This window comes from Myotis brandtii, unplaced genomic scaffold, assembly GCF_000412655.1.
Source record: "Myotis brandtii unplaced genomic scaffold, ASM41265v1 scaffold30, whole genome shotgun sequence".
NCBI lineage: Eukaryota > Metazoa > Chordata > Mammalia > Chiroptera > Vespertilionidae > Myotis > Myotis brandtii.
This window is the reverse complement of record NW_005361458.1, coordinates 1,533,849-1,552,969: the sequence shown is the minus strand read 5'-3', so window position 1 is coordinate 1,552,969 and position 19,121 is coordinate 1,533,849. Positions and strand designations below refer to the sequence as shown.

The 19,121-nt window shown below is 33.7% G+C and overlaps 1 protein-coding gene across 1 annotated transcript in view; it reads left to right on the top strand.

The window, feature by feature from the left end:
• Window positions 1-19,121, top strand: part of CNTLN (centlein, centrosomal protein) — a 263,928-nt gene that overhangs the window by 170,329 nt on the left and 74,478 nt on the right. The window contains exons 14-17 of the mRNA XM_014542362.1: window positions 1,296-1,396; window positions 7,775-7,866; window positions 12,055-12,593; window positions 17,935-18,115. Coding sequence (XP_014397848.1) covers window positions 1,296-1,396; window positions 7,775-7,866; window positions 12,055-12,593; window positions 17,935-18,115 — 913 coding nt within the window. The remainder of the gene's footprint in view (window positions 1-1,295; window positions 1,397-7,774; window positions 7,867-12,054; window positions 12,594-17,934; window positions 18,116-19,121) is intronic.

Sequence of the window (19,121 nt, the reverse complement as noted above, 5' to 3'; positions counted from 1 at the left end):
CACTGAGTTTTAAATTTCAATTGTGTTATTATTATTAATAAATTTACTTTATTTAGCATTTCTATATATACAGGTATGTAGATTTATTTTTTTTTGTCTTCTTTTGTTCCATAAATCCCTGTTCTTTTTATATGCTTGTCACCTCTTTTTCTTTTTTTCAGCATTTTAAAAACTCTAATATAAATAATAAGGTTTTAAATTTCAATTGTGTTATTATTATTAATAAATTTACTTTATTTAGCATTTCTATATATACAGGTATGTGGATTTATTTTTTACTTGTCTTCTTTTGTTCCATAAACCCCTGTTCTTTTTAATATGCTTGTCACCTCTTTTTCTTTTTTTAACATTTTAAAAACCCTAATATAAATAATAAATCATTTCTAATTGCTCTATTATATCTATTTTCTTGTGCGTTTGCCGATTTTAGCAGTGGTGATATGTAGACTGTCATTCATGGCTTTGAAGTTATTTATATGTTTATTCTTACCTGTAAACTTGACTTCTTTGAGAATTATTTTTCGTGGTGGTATTTCTCCTATCCTTTCTTTCAATTGTGTAAGCCTGTCTGTGTTAGATGATTGTGAACTCTCCAGTGTACATTGGCCATAAACTTGCTTTTACATTATTATTGATTTGTCAGGTCTCTGCAAATATATATGGCCCAAATTTGAGACTTAGGATTCTGATCTCATATAGTTCAGTCTGTCCTGCCCTCACACTGGAACAGGAAGCCTCTTTTCAATAGAACTCTAACCAGACAAGCTCTGGTATTCAGGATTTTATTCAGCAATATTTTGTCTCCCAGCTTTCTGCAGTTAGCCCATGTTTATCTATCAGTCATGAAGGGCCTTGTGCATAAGCTTCCATCCCCACTGAGGTCTCAAGGTCTGAGGCCTCCATGGGCAGTACTTGATCCAGCTCTCTCATGATGGAATGTCAATTCCATTTTACTGGTAAGGGTTCTTTATCTTGGCATCTAGAGATTTACTATCTTTGCTTTAAGTGGTATAAATTAACATTTTTATAATGTTATACATAGCATATTGAGTGTTAGGAAGTGGTCAGATAACTCAATATATGATTTTTAAAAAACATATAGTCTATTTTTTAAGTATTTAACATTTTTAAAAATTTCAGGTCCTCATTAAATACTATTTTAATTGTTAAGATTTATTAATATATTTTTGCTTTTATTTTACTTCAGTTTAGTTCATATATTTTTAAATAGCCTGCTGCCTTTATTTGTTTGTTACATTATTCACTTAAATAATTACTTATGTTAATTTTCATAGGATGAATCTTCAGGAAGAATTGGATAAACTTAAAGTGCATATGTCTATTGACAAAGCAACAATACAAGAACTGAATACATGGATAGCAGAGAAAAAAGAAGGTAAATTTTTTGTGAGAATAAATACTTAATGTAGGCATTTTAAAATTTTTAGTTCGTGATGTTTTATTTTCAATTTCGTCTAAGAATCTTACATTTTCCCCCTTTTGCCATGGCTTTACTGGTTGGTATCTCATTAACATCACTTCTCATGAGAAAATGAAATAGAACACCTAAAAGTCAGTAAGCTTTTAATTTATTAAAAGTTCAAGTAAGATGTTTTATAAGGAGAAAACGTAATTTGTTTTTATTAGTCATTGATAAAGTTTTATTAGTTATGTTTTGTTTAAAGTTTTATAGATAATATAGAGTTACTCTACTCAATATCATTATTTTTGTTTGACATACTTTTTTTTGGAAATTGTTTAGTTCTTATCTATTGTCTAGAATCAAAATTTTAGAGTTGAAATGAAACTGGGGTATCTGCAATTCTGCAACCAGCCTGCCTAATAGCCTAAATGTGTTTTGTAAGAAGGAATGTATCCTTTCCAATGCAAATTTATTCCTTTGTTAAAATCAAGATAACTATATTTACTAAAGACTTCAATCCATGTTTTAGTACCTTATTAGAAAAAAAGTAAATAAGCTTGATTTTACAAAATTTCTTCTTATTTAAGCTTGCTACAGCTTAATTGTTACCAGTATATATTTTAGGGTTGACAATGTATACTCACTAATTTATACTTAATAATTAAATTTTCATGTACCATTTATCAGGCTATTGTACCAATTATTGTTGTTCCAATTGCTCTCACCAGTGACTTGTCAGGCTCAATATTTGAACCCCTTTATTTTACACCATTGATTTATATCATATTTCAAGCTTACTTTTTCACTGATTTCTGAAACATTGGTTTTCCCCTGTTTTACCTTCTACTTTTCTTTCCTATATCTTTTCAGTCTTCTACTAGAACTTATTTATATTTTTTCCCTTAACTATTGGTGTTCTCTAATACTTTAACTTTGATTTACTTCCTAAAAATAATACCTCTGTTGTTTTTGGAAAAATTACACATTTTTTTTAAATTATACATATTTAAAAGCATTCAAGCAATGAGAAAGTATAAAAAGAAAAAAAAACAAAGAAAAAAACTAATTCACAAACACTTAAAAATCAGAATTTCAGTATTAAATAACTAGAGGCCCGGTACACGAATTTGGGCATGGGTAGGGTCCGGCCCACCACCCTGATGGGGACCCAGATCAGGCTGGTTAGCTGCTGCAGTGCACGTCATAGCCATCAGTCATTCTGGTGGTTCTGGTTGTTCCGCCGTTCTGGTCGCTGGGTTTTAGATATAGAGATTATCAAATCAAAAGATCTCTTCATACTAATAGAGAAATAAGTTTAGATAGAGAAATTACATAAAATGAATCATAATATATGCTCTTTTTAAGAAAAGATATTTGCATATATTTTATTTTGGATCAATCAAATAAAAGCAAACATAAAAGTAAAGGAACTGTTGTTGACCTTTAGATAAATGTTTGAAAAACATGTAAAAATAATAATTAAAATGTAATAAAACACTTGAATATGGAAAAAATGTTATTTAAAACTAGAGGCCCAGTGCACAGATTCGTGCACTGGTGGGGTCCCTCAGCCTGGCCTGCACTCTCTCGCAATCCGGGACCCCTCAGGGGATGTCAGACTGCCTGTTTTGGCCTGATCCCCACAGGCCAGGCCAAATGTTACTTCAAATGAAATGGATTAAATGTTCCGATCAAGAGACACGCAGGGACTGAATGGATAATATAAAAAGACCCTTACATATGCTGTCTGCAAGAGACTCATTTCAGATCAAAAGACACACACAGATTGAAAGGAATTGGGAAAATATATTTCATGGGTCTCTGCTAACTCTGGGCAGTTAGTAACAGAATTGAATTGAATTAAAATGTAGGATATTGCAATACATTTCTTTAACATTTCTTGCAATACCAGTTTGGTAGTGATCAACTCCTTTAGCTCTTTTTTGTCTGGGAAGCTCTTTAATCTGTCCTTCAATTCAAAATTATAGCCTTGTTGGATAGAGTAGTCTTGGTTTTAGGTGCTTGCTTTTTATCACTTTGAATATTTCGTGCCAATTTCTTCTGGCCTGCAAAGTTTCTACTGAGAATTTATCTGACAGTCTTATGGGAGTTCCCTTGTAGGTAACTAACATTTTTTCTCTTGCTGTTTTTAAGATTCTCTCTTTGTCTTTAACCTTTGACATTTTAATTACAATGTGTTTTTGTGTGGGATCATCTTTTATAGGATTCTCTGAGCTTCCTGAACTTATATGTCTATTTCTTTCACCAGGCTAGGGAAGTTTTCCATCATTATTTTTTCAAATAGGCTTTCAATCCCTTGGTCTCTCTTTTCTCTTCTGGTACCCCATGGTGTGAATGTTAGTACACTTGAAGTTGTCCCAGCAGGTACTGTCCTCATTTTTTTGGATTCTTCTTTTCTTTTGCTGGTCTGATTGGATGTTTTTTGCTTCCTTACTTCCATATCACAGATTTGATTTTCTGCTTCATCTACTATTGATTCCTGGTAATGTATTCTTCATTTCATTTATTGTATTCTTGATTTCTGACTGGTTCTTTTTTATGTTTTCTATGTTCATTTTATGTTTTCTATCTTTTTGTTGAAGTTCTTACTTAGTTTCTCTATACTTCCACTAAGTTTATTAAAGCATCTTTGTAACCAGTGATTTGAATTCTGCATCTGGTAGATTGCCTGTCTCTATTTTATTTAGTTCTTTGTCTGGAATTTTGTCCTGTTCTTTTTTTTTTAATATATTTTATTGATTTTTTACAGAGAGGAAGGGAGAGGGATAGAGAGTTAGAAACATCGATGAGCGAGAAACATCAATCAGCTGCCTCCTGCACACCTCCTACTGGAGATGTGCCCGCAACCAAGGTACATGCCCTTGACCAGAATCGAACCTAGGACCCTTCAGTCCACAGGCCTACGCTCTATCCACTGGCCAAACTGGTTAGGGCAGCCTGTTCTTTATTTGGGATATGCTTCTTTGTCTCCTCACTTTGGCTGCCTCCCTGTATTTGTTGCTATGTACTGAGTAGAGCTGTTATGTCTCACTTGGTAGAGTGGCCTTATGTAATAGGTGTTCTGAAGGGCCTCCTTGGTAACCTGACTGAGTATTCCAGTTGTGCCCCTTGTGTGGGCTGTGTATGTCTTCCTGCTGTAGTTAGCCTTGATTGCTGTTGACACATCAATGGGAGGGATTTACCCCAATCTGATGGGCTATGAGGACACTCTTGACTACAGTGGAGGAGCTGCTTTTCAGGGTTCAACCCCACAGAGTAGGACTCGCTTCAGTGGGGCTCTGGTGCCTGATGAGTTTGCCCCTTGAGTGTGTCGCTTGTGGAAGTAGTTGTGGAAGTACTTTGATGTGATCTGAAACTAATCACCAGGTTCACTAGCTCTGAGGCCTTTAAGGAGGTGCAGGTAAATGTCAGCTGCCACCTGTGCCCTGCCCGGGGCCAGCCAGCATGAGCTACAGAGCTATCTGCAGAGGGTTGCTACTTGGGCTTAGCTTGTAAAGGCCAACCTGTAAATCAAAGATGGTTGCCACTAATGCTGCTCCTAGGACCACTTAGCATGAGGTATGGGGCATGTCAAGGCCAGATGTTGCTTGTTTGGGGCTTGTGAACCTTTCAGAAATTTTAGGACAGTTGCAGCATGAGCCAAGACAGGCCATTTATATGGAAAAGCCACTGGAAACAGCCTGGGTGGGCCTGGCATGAAGGTTGGGGAGGAGACAGGTATTTCAGGAAATCACCAGGGCAGAGCGAACAATGTTAGCCTGGTTTTTGGAAACTCAGATATAGTGCTCTTTAGCCAGCTCTGTGGGGGGAGGGCTTAGAGAGGAACAATCGCCTCTGCCAGCACTTCTGTCTGGGAGAAAGCTGCCCCTTCAGCTGTTGCCCCAAAGCCAGACAGCTCAGTTCCTGGAACCCAGTATATCCCTGGTACCTTTCGAGCTGCTGCCCGAGTGCTGGAGCTCAGAGCAAGTGAGTCCCAGTATGTCTGTACATGGGCACTTTAAGAGCAATTCCTTGCACTCAGCCACAATCCCCACTGATTTTCGCAGCCAGAGGTTATGGGGACTTCTCTTCCTGGCACTGGAACCCTGGTGTTGGGGGTTTGGTGTGCGGCTCTGACCCCTTGCTCCTCAGGAGAACCTCTGCAGCTGAGATATCCCTCCTCATTTTTAATCACCACACAGGGTGTGGGATCAGCCCATTCTGAGTCTCTGAGCCCCTCCTATGAGTCTCGATGTAGCTTCTTCTTTATATATTTAGTTTAGGACTTCTGTTTAGCTAGACTTGAGGCAGTTCTGAATGATGGTTGGTCTGTAGTTTAGTTGTAATTTTGAAGTGGTTGTAGGAGGATGCAAGTAACACATTTACCACCATCTTGACCAGATCAATTTAAATTAATTTTTAATGTAATCCAAAAGAATTAAGAGAAAAGAAAAAAAAAAACATAGAAGCTAGAATAAAATAAATTTAAACAACTCTGAATAAGCAAATCTAAAAGTTAAAAACAAAGAAAGTGGAGCAAGATGGATCTCCTTAAAAATTCTTTTAAATCAGAATGTGTTTTTATAGTAGTAATAATAAAAGGAAAACATATAGAATGAAATTTTAAAAATAAGTCTCCAGTAAGGTGATTTCCACTGTAGGAGAAAGAATTGAAGTATATATTTCTAACTACTCCTCTTTGTTCATTTTCCAAATCATGAGATCCTTGACAGGAAAAAGAATCAAGGGGCAAAGTGTTGGTTTCTTGCTTTTCTCCATGCCTTGGGCTTAGCTACTTGAGTATTATTTATGAAACCTATGAATGCAATAAATAAACTTTTTAGCAGACAACAATAAGTGAACATGGTCAGCCAGACCCACCAGTGGGCTTGCTCATACCCAGGAGCACATAGGAGCAACCAAATTTATTTTTAATTCAATCGTCAGCCTTGATTTTAATGGAGTTATTTAATCATTGTTAGTACTCTATGTTCTTTGAGTATAGAACTATTTTCTTTATATTCTTGAGAGTAAATATCACACTTAGAACTCTAGCAGATATTTAAATGACTAGAACAGATGAATAGTATTTGCATATTATTTTTATATTCCTGAAAGAGTGTTGTAAATGAATTCAGCACCATGGTGTTAGGGGACTAGAAAAAGAAACTTGGGAACTAATAGATTATTATCAAGGTAAAGGTACATATTCCCCAGATGGAAAATTCTACCTATTCTAGCTTTTATTTTCCTTAGGATAGTGTTCTATTTATTTCATAATTACAGGAGTTTTAATTGGATATGTCATGTTTCAAAGACAAAAGAAATGCCTAATTCACTCTAACAAACTTGTTAGTCACTGTTTATACCAAGAGGATTTCTACTCTATAGAGAATAATATTGTTTTCTTTTTCCTTTGTTGATAAATCAAAGTTTTACACTGACCTGCAGCAGCCATGCAGACTTTAAAGCAAAATCATTTCAGTCTAACACAGATATGTATATCCTTTTAGGTTTATGTATTCTTTTTCTGTCCCCTTTTTGATTCTTTGTGAAATATTTCATCCCAAAAATAGTTCAGTAAGAAAATGTTAGTTAAATTTGTTATAGTCATTTATCACATAACAAAAATTTATTTATAGGTTTTAATGCATTTCAATTTTAATAATATTAACTGAAGTTTTATGATTTTTATTAAAGTTACCATGTTACTTATGTATTTCTGTTGATTAAAAAGGTTTCACAGTCAAATGCATGGTGAGTATAGGAATGATTTCTAGAAATAACTTAATCCATTACCTGGATTTTTATTTGTTACGAAGTCATAGTTTTTCTGTAAATGTGATATTTATAATTTACTCTGCCCAATGCATAATCTTTTACTTGGAAAAAAGGGGGTGATAGAGTATGTTACAGTTTTAGTACACCCTAATTCTGTTACTGTTTGCTTTGTTCAGCAATCGCTCTGATCCTCATGGCAGGGAACAAGATCCAGAGAACAAAACAGTAGTGACTTGTGTAGATAAAAAGACCATGAATTCCGCTTTTAAGGCAAAGGGGGAATAGTCTACAATAGAATGAAAATCGGAATAAAAGTACAGCATTGTTAACCTGCAGATCTGTTGTACCTTTGAAAATCTTATACTGCAAAAAAAAAAAAATTGACACTAGAAAGATACATAATTATGTTACTAAAAAATCTTAAGATCAGCATTTATTTATTGGCCATATACTTGACAATAAACTAGACTATTCCTAATTGAAAAACTGTAGAACTCTTTTCCTTAAAATTACAGGACAGTGTTTTAGTAGTGAATAAGGTGCCATAATGTATTATTTATTCTCTACCAGAACAACTCTTTAGACATGGTGAAGATGATGGGGTCAAGAAGAGTACTCCAGAGAAGAATGGGAAAGAAATGTCGGAGCAGACATTACAGAAGGTAGTCTAATCTTTAAGATATTGAACTGAGCAAGTTAAATCTGAATTTTAACGTAAAGGATTATATTTTAAAATGTGGGTGCATGAACTTAAACCTTGTGTGAATCCTTAATTTAAATTCATAATTCAAAATTATTGACTTGCCAAAATGGGGTAAAAAAAATCAATGTTAGTGAAATAAATGTAGAAACACTTATGCTTCTGTTGACATAGATTAAAAATATTTGTGAAGGTGAAATGAGAATGACAACAATAGAAATTATAAAAAATTTCGCTATGTGTTTATTAGTTATAACTAAGCAGTTTTACTTTAAAATGGGACTGAGACTCTGTTATTCACTTCAGCAAGCATAGAGACTTACAATATTTGTACTAAAAATATGAGATACTTAGCTTCAGCACAGTAAAATGATAATATATTATAAACTTGGAAATATAATGACTCAGCTCATTTTGGATGAAAATTTATATCCATATCATTTAGTATAGTTATTCCTATTTTAATAGAACCATCTGTGTAAATAAACCCTGTAGTTACTTTACATAGTACCTATCATTAATAGTAAAATGTTATTTAAACATCTTAACATTTATCTTTACAGTTTTACACTTAATTTATATGTTTGTGTATAAATACATTTTTATCAAGTTAAATTAAGTGGGATTGGTTGCATTTTAGCAGTTTTATTATTGTTACAAAGAAAATCTTCTTTAAATAGGTTTATTCTTCTAACTGATTGTCACTTGGCTACATAATACTTAGGTAAAACTGACATATCAACAAAAATATTAATGTGGCTACCTACATTTCTTACATCTGTGAATTGACTTGTAGGAAACCTAGTGATTTACAGCAGATGATGGATTTATTATATTGTACTTCTAATACTTGCCATACGATCAGGTAACAAAGGCTGTAATGTCACTATTACTGAATGACCATTACCAGGTTAACATAATAATAAAGAACAGGAAGTGCTTACATTTATTTAACTTAAGGTAAAATGAATAATTGAAATAATGTATACACTACCAGTTAGAATGCTATACACTTTATCCTAGCTTACCTTCTCTCTTTCAAAACAATATTTTTTGTTTTCCAGGTTTTGTATAATTTTTATCTCTATGGATATATAATATTATGCTACTATTTACTGCTTTGGGGTAGAAACCCTAAAGAAATCCATAATTTCATTCCAACTGTTATAAATAACTACTAATGTTGTGGATTCAGAAATCTAAGTACTAAAATGCCAACAGGAATTATTTTCATTGGACCATATGTCAAATTAACATACAAATTTGTCACTTTTTTCTATATTAACCTATGCAATTGTTTAAGTCATGATTTATCCCCTTTTAGTTGAGTTACCTTATTTTAAAAGGATGTACTTTGTGGGTGGTCTCAAATTATTTCAAACTGAAATCAATTAAAGCCCAACAAACTCAGGAAGAGTGTTTTTGTTTGTTTGTTTTGTTTTTCTTTTAACGCCCTCTTTTCTTCTTAGAGATTCAGATAGAAAAAAACTGCTTCAGGAAGGGATCCCTAGCATAATCACCTGAGCATATTCACTTTAGCACATATGAATTATGATAGTCAGGAGGGAACCATGCAAATATCTGTTCACTAAATTTCCCTCTGTCCCATTTTTTCTGAGTGCCTATCAATAATTTTTTTGTCACTATCTCAGCTACCTATGAGTTTGCCTATTTCTCCTTTGAAATATCAAGCTCCTCCCCTTTCTCCTTTGTCCAAAATGACACATATACCTCATTTTGCCACAATCTTCGTAATTTTCACACATATGAATTCCGCATGCACACGTATTAAAATTTTATTTTCTCCTCTTGATATGTGTCTGTTAGTTTGATTATTAGTCCAGCTAGAAGCACTTAGAAAGTGGGAGGAAAATTATTTTTTAATGCCCCACAATTCATATGAAACTTATTCAAAATGGATTTAAAAGATTGTAACAACATGAAAACAATATTTGTGCACAATAGAAATGAAACTATAACTAGATTATTTTAAAATAATATATTAACATCACACACTGTTATGGAATGAATTGTGTCTCTACCCTCCCTACCCCCCACATCTTTATGTCAAAGTCCTAATTCCTAGTATCTCAGAATATGACTGAATTTGGAGATGGGGGTCTTCAATGAGTTTAGTCAAAAGGAGGTTATTAGGATTTAAACTACCCAGTCTGTAGTACTTTGTCATGACACTCCTAGTAAGTATATAATACATACACATTACAAAGTGATGTGTTTTATTTGTTTTTAAAGGAGCCATCTTTTTGGTAAATTTAAAAAAAATTTCAGTATTGGAGGAAAAGTATGGAGTTGGTTGATTTATAGCACACAAACCAAATGCCTTTAACAATTCCTCAGACTTCCATTCTCAAAAATTATTGAAATTTTCCTTTTCCATTTTTGGAGGTCTTAAAATAAGTTGAAGAACAATTTTTGAGAGTATACCTTGAATAACATAAGCATGCTATGGACTTTCCCCTTCAAAGTCTTTGGAAGTAGTTTCTTGTGTTTTGTTATTTGGCCTCCATTTTAAACGTAAATGCAAATAAATTTGGCCAGTTCTTGTGATTAGACATTGATTCATATTAGAGAGTCAACACACTTTAAACATAATAGACTTTGACAGACATTTTTCCATCAGTATATAATATTTTTATGAGTTGTACTCACACTTAAATGGATTTTAGTTAAAAGAAAAAAATCATGCTAATCTTCAGAATTGCAACCTCAAATTTAAGATGTTTATTTGTTACATTATATTTTAATCAAAAGTATAAAGTTGATTTAATGCCTAATTCAGCAATATTCGGTATAAATAATTTTATTTCAGCTCAAGTAATTTTCTAAAATAACTGTAAGAATGAATAATTGAGATAATGACGATGATGATGATGTGATAAACTATAAAACTTACTGTCTGCCAAAAATTGTGGTATATGGTCATACAATAACTAGTGGCCCAATGCACAAATTTGTACACCAGTAGGGTCCCTGACTCCAGTTCTTTGTCCATTTTCCATATATAGGGTGGGACAAAAGCATGGAAAATAATACTATAGTTAATAATAATATAAGAATAAACTCTGTTTCACATACAACTATAAACTGTATAGTTAACCCACCCCATATACCTGTAACTCTTCTTCCCTATATGGTTTGTATAACAGTGAGAGGGGCAAAAATCCTGAATTTGAAACCCAGATTAAACTAGGAAATATTTACCTTTATGTGGTACTTCACTTTTCAGAGCCTCCATTTCCTCTTCTTGGAAGATAATTGTTGGTTCTCTTTATCTCACATGGTGAGATAATCAGAAGAGGTCTTTTTTAATGATAAAATTTACTTTCCAAACAATAGTGATTTTTCAAGATTTAAATTGAAATCAACTCCTCATTGGAACTCATTGCTTAGAATTAATTCCTCTTTCTTTTTACTCAGACTTATGGCACTTAGATCCTATCCTTTATTAGGTTTATTTATGCAAGTGTCTTTCCAAATAGTTTTTGAAATTTTTTAATGTCAGGATGTTGTCATTTTTTGTGTCCTTCAATGAACATTGTCTATTGAAATAAATGAAAAAATTTGATTCATATGCAACCTTTAAATAATTGTACTTTAAAGTTGTCAGGCTTTTTTTTGGTAAAATGTTCTTTTATGTGTAAACTAAGAACCTTAGACTATGAAAATTATATTTTTATACTTTAGCAATAAGCATCCTTCATAATTATTTTATAAATAGGCCATCAGTTTTTCATATGATTGTTAAATATTGAAGAATGTTATTTTATTAATAAAGTTTCTCTATGTGCCTGTTTTGTATAAATTGTTTTGTTCTGAAAAAATTTTTATTCACAATGAGTAGATTATATTGCTAAAGCCCTTAGGATCTCAGAAAACTCAGCTAAGTTTATTAGCACACATTTCTGTGTCATTTTGTATAAAATTGTAACTTCTTTTACCATCTGTCCTTTGTATTATTACATTTTAGACTGTATTACATTTTAGAATGTACCTAAGAAATTAAGTAGTTTGGATTTATATTGTCCTTGTGCTTAATGTAATTTTATTTACTTACCTAAGACATGGTAATAAAATACAATAGATTATGGGTTTTGACTTTGAAACGAATAAATTAAACTCTTCTGTTTAGGTCATTGAGTTGGAAAATCGGCTAAAATCTTTTGAGAAAAGGTCGAGAAAATTAAAAGAAGGGAATAAAAAATTAATAAAAGAAAATGATTTCCTGAAATCCCTCTTAAAACAGCAGCAAGAAGAGGCAGAGACCAGAGAAAAAGAGCTAGAACAACTACAAAAAGGGAGTAAAGATGTAGTAAAAAACAAAGCTGAACTTCAAGTAAAAATCAGTGAGCTAGAAAGAGAAGTCACTTCCCTAAGGAGACAAGTGGCAGAAACTAATGTGTTAAAAAGTAAAAATGAAGAGCCGATTAATTCAATGGAGAAATTGCAGCACTCAGTAGACAAAGCTAAATCTGAGATGGACACCACAGAAGTAAGATCTGGGCAATATGATTGTAAAACAACCACTACCAAGGTGAAATTTAAAGCCGCCAAGAAAAAGTGCTCTGTGGGTCGTTACCACACTGTTCTCAATCACTCCATCAAGGTTATGAGCAATGTGTTTGAGAACCTCAGCAAGGACAAGGACTGGGAGGATGTGAGTGAAAGCAGGTAAGACTCTCATTAACTTAGCTCTGTGGTGGGGACACTGTGCATATGTAAAGCACCAGCAAATGGAGATTGAATTTAAACTACTGTCGATTTGGTATTCAGAAAAAATACTGTCAGATCCTTTGAAATATCTTGGGAGGTCTTGTTCTGAGCTTATTGACTAAAATTTGCATGCAAAATTAGCCACAACTGCATGAGTATTTGAATAGGTGCCAGGAAACCCAAAAGAAGGCAATGCTTGATTTCTTCCAGTGATGCTATTTTCATGCAGTCATGAGGCTTGAAATTGACAGTTTGGCAGGTTGATTTAATTTGCTGGCCCTTTGCATATTCACACTGACAGCTAAGGATTCCCAGGCAAGCCTACTAAGTCGGTTTAGTTATCTTGTGACATGCCAACCTGGGAGGAGAAACATTTTCCCCCTTAATTTAGTTAGATAAATTTTGAATGACCCATTTCAGCTTGTTACCAGATGTCTACAAGCTGTTTAACATCCTTTAAATTAAGAACCATCTTCACTAATTATTTCATGTATGTATTATGCAAAGTCATTGTACTAACTTTAATTGAATGATGGTTAAAATTTAGTTCTTTAAAGTTATAGCTCTGCAGATTCCTAGTCTTAAATTATACAACTCCTAGTGAGTAGCAACAGGAGAATACTAAAAATCTATAATATTTTCCCTTATCTTTGGCTATACATTCATATGTGCACTTGAAGCACATCAGTAACCACAAAGATAAATGGATAATCGACACCTCTTTGAGACTTACATAGAAGTTAATGTTGTCAGAATTGTTAATAGACAAATTAAACAATTTTCCATAATTCTGATTCCAGATGAAGTGGGGTCCTCTTCCCCACTGGGTGTTGCTGGGGGTGAAGTTCTTATGATATCCAGAGAAAAAGAATTTTCTGAAACTCATGGGAGAACGAGTGATTTTTAATTAATTAATTCCATGAGCTTCTAAAGTCCCATTTCCCTTCCTTTGTCCAGTCATAGAAGAAGTATAGCTGGGGTTTCAGTAAAGCTAAAATCAAAGCCAGCATCCAGAGTTTCCTTTCCAGTTTAGCATCAGACCAGTTGCAATCCATTGGTCCATTATGTATGGGGTCCATACGGCCATGGGTGAATGGAGGGAAGCAGGAACAAAAGAGCCCCATAAGGCCAAAGTCATACAAGTCCCAAGTGTGACTGAAAGCAGGCACCTTCCCTGGTCATCCCAGCTTTACTGGGCATGTGTCAATCATCCCTTTGTTGGACCTCTGCAGAATGTAAAGTTGTAGCTTTCTGATGAAACTGTCTGAATGACATGCTTGTAATATCTGGCCTTCCCTTTGCTCCTTTCTTGTTATCAATAACTAGCTAATTACAATGGTATCAATTTTGTCTTGTTTTATAATGGCATATATTTCCTTTTATTTTCCTAAGTATTTTTTTTAAATCCTGAATACTAGTATGTTTTAGATTTAGGATTGGGGAGGAGGGGGATACAAAAAATATAACTTTATTTCTACCTTCTAAGTTCTTCTATCTGGGCTAACAGTCAAATTAATATAGACAGATTAAAAGGAGAAAATATTCAAGACTTATTACTATGGTTGTACACGCGGGGCATATCATAAGATATGAGACCTAAAAGGCATTGAACAAGTGAAGCTTATGTGCTATTTTGGACAAAGGAGAAGTGGGGCAGGCGTCTGTGATTCCAAAGGAAGTAGGTGATTAACAGGTAGGAGAAAGAACAAACATATGGTCAACAAATTCTTGCTGGGCCATAGTGCGACACAGAAGGAAAAAGACTTTGCTAGATTTCTTCCTCTCTGTCACATATGTGCTAATTCATAAGGTGAATATGCTAAGATTCTCTTCCTGAAGCAGGTTTTTCTATCTGAATTCCTTTAGGCATAACGGTGGAGGATTACAGGTTCTTTCTGAATCTTGTTTCTTAATAACCAGCTTAAAATCAATATCACAAATGTCACATTTAGGGATGACAAAACTTTGGTCCCCTCAGGATGTCTCTAGGTAGTTTTCTTAAGCATAGACAGAACTGAAACTTACCTTAAAATGTAGTTCTCAAGCTTGTGTGCATATTAGAATCACTTGGGGATCTCATAAAAATTCCAAAAGCTCATATCACACCCCAGTACAATTCATTCTTAACTTTTGGAATGGGATACAAGCTTCAGTATTTTTGAAACTCTCTAGCCCAGTGGTCAGCAAACTCATTAGTCAACAGAGCCAAATATCAACAGTACAACGATTGAAATTTCTTTTGAGAGCCAAATTTTTTAAACTTAAACTCTATAGGTAGGTACATTGTTATTAACTTAATTAGGGTACTCCTGAGGCTTAGGAAGAGCCACACTCAAGGGGCCAAAGAGCCGCATGTGGCTCGGTTTGCCGACCATGGCAGCCGATTCCAATATGCAGAGAAGTTTTGAAACCACTCTTAAATGATCATTGGGTCAAGCCCTTTGTCATCAGGCAGGTTATGAAAGTACAGAAGAAGGACCAAATCTGCATTTCTATTCTTTGTGACCTCTTCTAAGGTTTTCCCCCCTGTTCTCAAAAAGCAGTTAGAGATAAAATACTATTTAGCTTAGAACCCACTAAACACTTATTTATGTCTTCAAGGAAATTCTAGTTTCAGCTACGAATTATATCTCATCCAGTTGGTACTACCACACTCTTTGTAATATTGCAGTCCACTTTACTCATGTGTGAGTATGTATGTATGAATACGTATATGAAAGTTACATAATACACTCAATTCTATTTTTATCATATTAATGCATGTGCAGAAGATCACATTTGGGGAGATATATCACACACTGTCTCTTAAAACATAGTGTTGTCATTTAAGTTATTGAGCAGTGAAACTCAATTTTATACTGTGAGGATTAGTGTTCCATTTCTTGCCTGACAGAAAATCCTTAGGAATTATTCAGCTGCAAAGAATTCTTCAACAATTAGAAATCCCACAGTGGAGCCTAAGGACTTCAGAACATTCTATTTATTTTAGCTTTTCATAATCTGGAATATAAGAAATTTACTTGGATACTTAGAAAAATAGAACTTTATCCTTTATATATAAATATATTATATAATTAGTACCTTATTAGTATTTATTTCCTATAGTTGCTTAGTATTATAAGTGTATGCTGTCAAATGACAAAAATAATACAATTTAGTAATGAGTTTAAAGTCCTTTATTCAGAGGACAACACCCATGAATTAGTGGGTTACTGAGCCTAACAATCAGTGGAGCACTATTCCTGAGGGAATTTTGACAAGAGATAGTTTTATAGAGCATTAGAAGAGGCAAGGAAGGAACAGGGAATGATTGGCTAGGAGGTTGAATATTTCCTAATAAGGCTAGCACATCTTATTTTTCAAGGTAAGTTAAAGCTGAGTTGAAGGATTGTGATTGGGGTAGGTTAGATTTCCTTGACAGTGAAGTGTGGGGTGGAAAAATTAATTTTTCTTTACCATTCTAAATTCTTCCAGCTGGACTAGTAATCAGATTGACATGAGACAAATTAACAGGAGAAAATGTCTAAATATGTTACATATGTACTTACTGGGGTTCCATATGAATATGGGTGTTGTAGTTTGGGACTTCAAAGGGAAGAAAGGTAGTTCACATGGAGATTGAAAAGCAAATGTTTGGTAAATAAATGTTTGCTGGGCCATCTTTAACAATGGGACACAGTGAGGGCTTTAATCAAACAGGCCTTGCTAGGTTCTTCCCTGTGTATCACACACTAATTCATATTAAACTACAGTTATCTATGATCATATCTTCCTTACTGGAGGAGGTTCTCTATGTACATTCTTTCAGGCAGAAAGAGGGAAGTTCTAACTTTCTTCCTGATTATTTTTTCTTTCTTGAAAATGACCAGCTTAAAATAATCAATATTCCAAAAGGCATATTTTGGGATGGAAAACTCTGTTTTCCCTTGGAGGCATTGCCCATAAGTGTGGCTGACTTAGGTTTAGATTTCTGACATGGGCCCTGCCACTGGGGCATCCTGCATTTTGTGGGTACCATTATACAAATTACCTTTATCAATGTCCATTCAGTAATGGGTGATAATCAGGAGTTGTTAATACCTTAAATAGGAAAAACAAGTTTAGCAAATATATTAATCTAATTTGTGGATAATATGATATTGAAAGAGTAGAAAACTATTTTATAAAAGTGAATCAAAATCTCCAATATCTCAATAGACTAGGAAGATACAATTATACACAAGACTACAGGGTACTTTACTTAGCTATAAAATGCTATTTGCTCAACTATACATTGGGAAAAATATGGGAGTTGGCAACAGTGTACATAAAAATATTTTATGAGGCTTTGTTAAATCCTGTATGTGTCTACAGTACAATATACATGCCAGAGAAGCTTACACAATTTTAGTCTGCACCTACCAGGAGTTTACTAAGTACTTCTCATAGTACACTTCGATTATGAAATTAATTCTGCACATAAAGCTTCATCAAAATAAGTTGGAGCACATTCAAGAGTGACCAGGGTGAGAAAGAATCTCAGAAGCATTCATATTGGAAAAATATGAAAAAGCTAGAGATGTCTCAAGCATCATATAACTGTGTTTAAATAGTTACAAGATTATCCATGTGGAAAAGGGATTGGATTTACTTGTATGTTCTGCTCAATCTCAGCACTTCTAAATCTTCTTTCCTTGCTTTATGTTTTCTCTTTAACACACTCTATTAACATACTATATATTTTACTTATTTTTATTTGTTACCTGCCTGCCCCCCCCGCCCCCGCATCCCACTAGGATGAGAGTAGGATATTTATCTACTTTATTCACTTACTAATGCCCAGAAAAGTACCTGGCACATAGTTGATGCTTAACAAATATTTTAATGAATGATGAATGTCCCTAAGAAATGAAACTGGGATAAATGGGAGAAAGCCTCAGGGATTCACATTTTGTTCTAGAGTAAGGGGAAACATTGTTAGGAATGTTAAAACTTTCTGCCCTGTCTCAGAAAGCAGTGAGTACACCAATTCTGGAAGTGGTCAAACTGCTGCTGTCTGAGAAACACTTAGTAGAAATACTATAGAAATGATGCTAGTTTGTATTTGATCCTAGATAATTGAATTTCTTGATGAGATTTTATAATTTTCTAAAATATATTTAGACTAATTTTCTTTCTTACTGCTGAAAACCAGTACGTCCTCAAATTAAACTTCCAGGTTAAATGCAGTTTGTGCTATAATATTATTTGGTCTTGAACTTAAAAGAGGTACATTTAACAACTCTTCTTGATTTTATGTTCCCCTATTATTCCCCAAAAGCAGTGATTCTGAAATACAGACCTCTCAAAATTTAGGAACAGTTATTATAGAAACATCCCAGAAAATAAGTCCTATAGAAGATGGAAGAGACCAGAAAGAAAGTGATCAAATAGAAGACAGCCACATGCAAGGAAAAAGAATAGTACAAACATATTCAAATACAGATGTCAAGACCCCAAAGGTATATACACTTTTTTCTTAATTATAAGCTATGTTTTTAATTTTATTTTATGCTTCATTACTTAAATCAAATTTTGTTGCCACTGATTTAATGTGAATCCTTAAAAATGAACTTGTCTTGGAAATATGCAGTGCAGATACACACTTCTTAATAATTTCAACTCCAATTTGTTACTATTTTTTGTATAGATAAACTGGAAATAGGTATTATCCTCCTAAATATAAATCTTAAGGTATTTATGTCTCAGCCCAAAATTAAAAGTGGTATTTATTTTCAGGTATATACCACATGTAGAAAATTATGTATTTTATTAGCCTTTGTGATGATAAAGTTATTTAGTTTAACTAAATATATAAATTTCTAGAATTTACCTAATTTTCCAAAGTGTTTTAAATCTTAAAATATTAATGTTCCAAAAAATTAGTATTTCAAACAACTTATTAGTTCTTACTATGGATACATCATGTCACCAAAAGGTTTATGTGTTCAGCATAAATCAGTGAAAAACAGGAAAAATAATTTCGCTGTAAAAATATCATCTTTTAATTAACCTATAGGGTTCTTTTAAAATTAGATCCAAAAGTGTTTATTTTTTGAGGTCTCATAAGAACTTTGGAAGAAAAAGTTCAAGGATAACAAAAGTTTCTTTTAGTTACCACCAGAATAAAGTTCAGATGAAGCATTATATGCTATGTCTGCTGATTCATTGATTTATTGGTAAATAGATAAATTTTATAGAAATCTCTATAAAATCTATTTTGCCACATATTACTCAGGTGGGAATTTTGTTTAGTTGCAGTCATTTATGTATAGCACAATGAGTTTGTAAATAAAAGTAACTCATAGTCAATTCATCCTATCTAATAAAAGAGAAACATGGTAATTAGCCGTACCCCGCTACCCTTTCCCATTGGCTAATCAGGGCGATATGCAAATTAACTGCCAGCCAAGATGGCAGCCGGCAGCCAGGCACTGAAGCGAACATGAGGCTTGCTTGCTTCAGTGA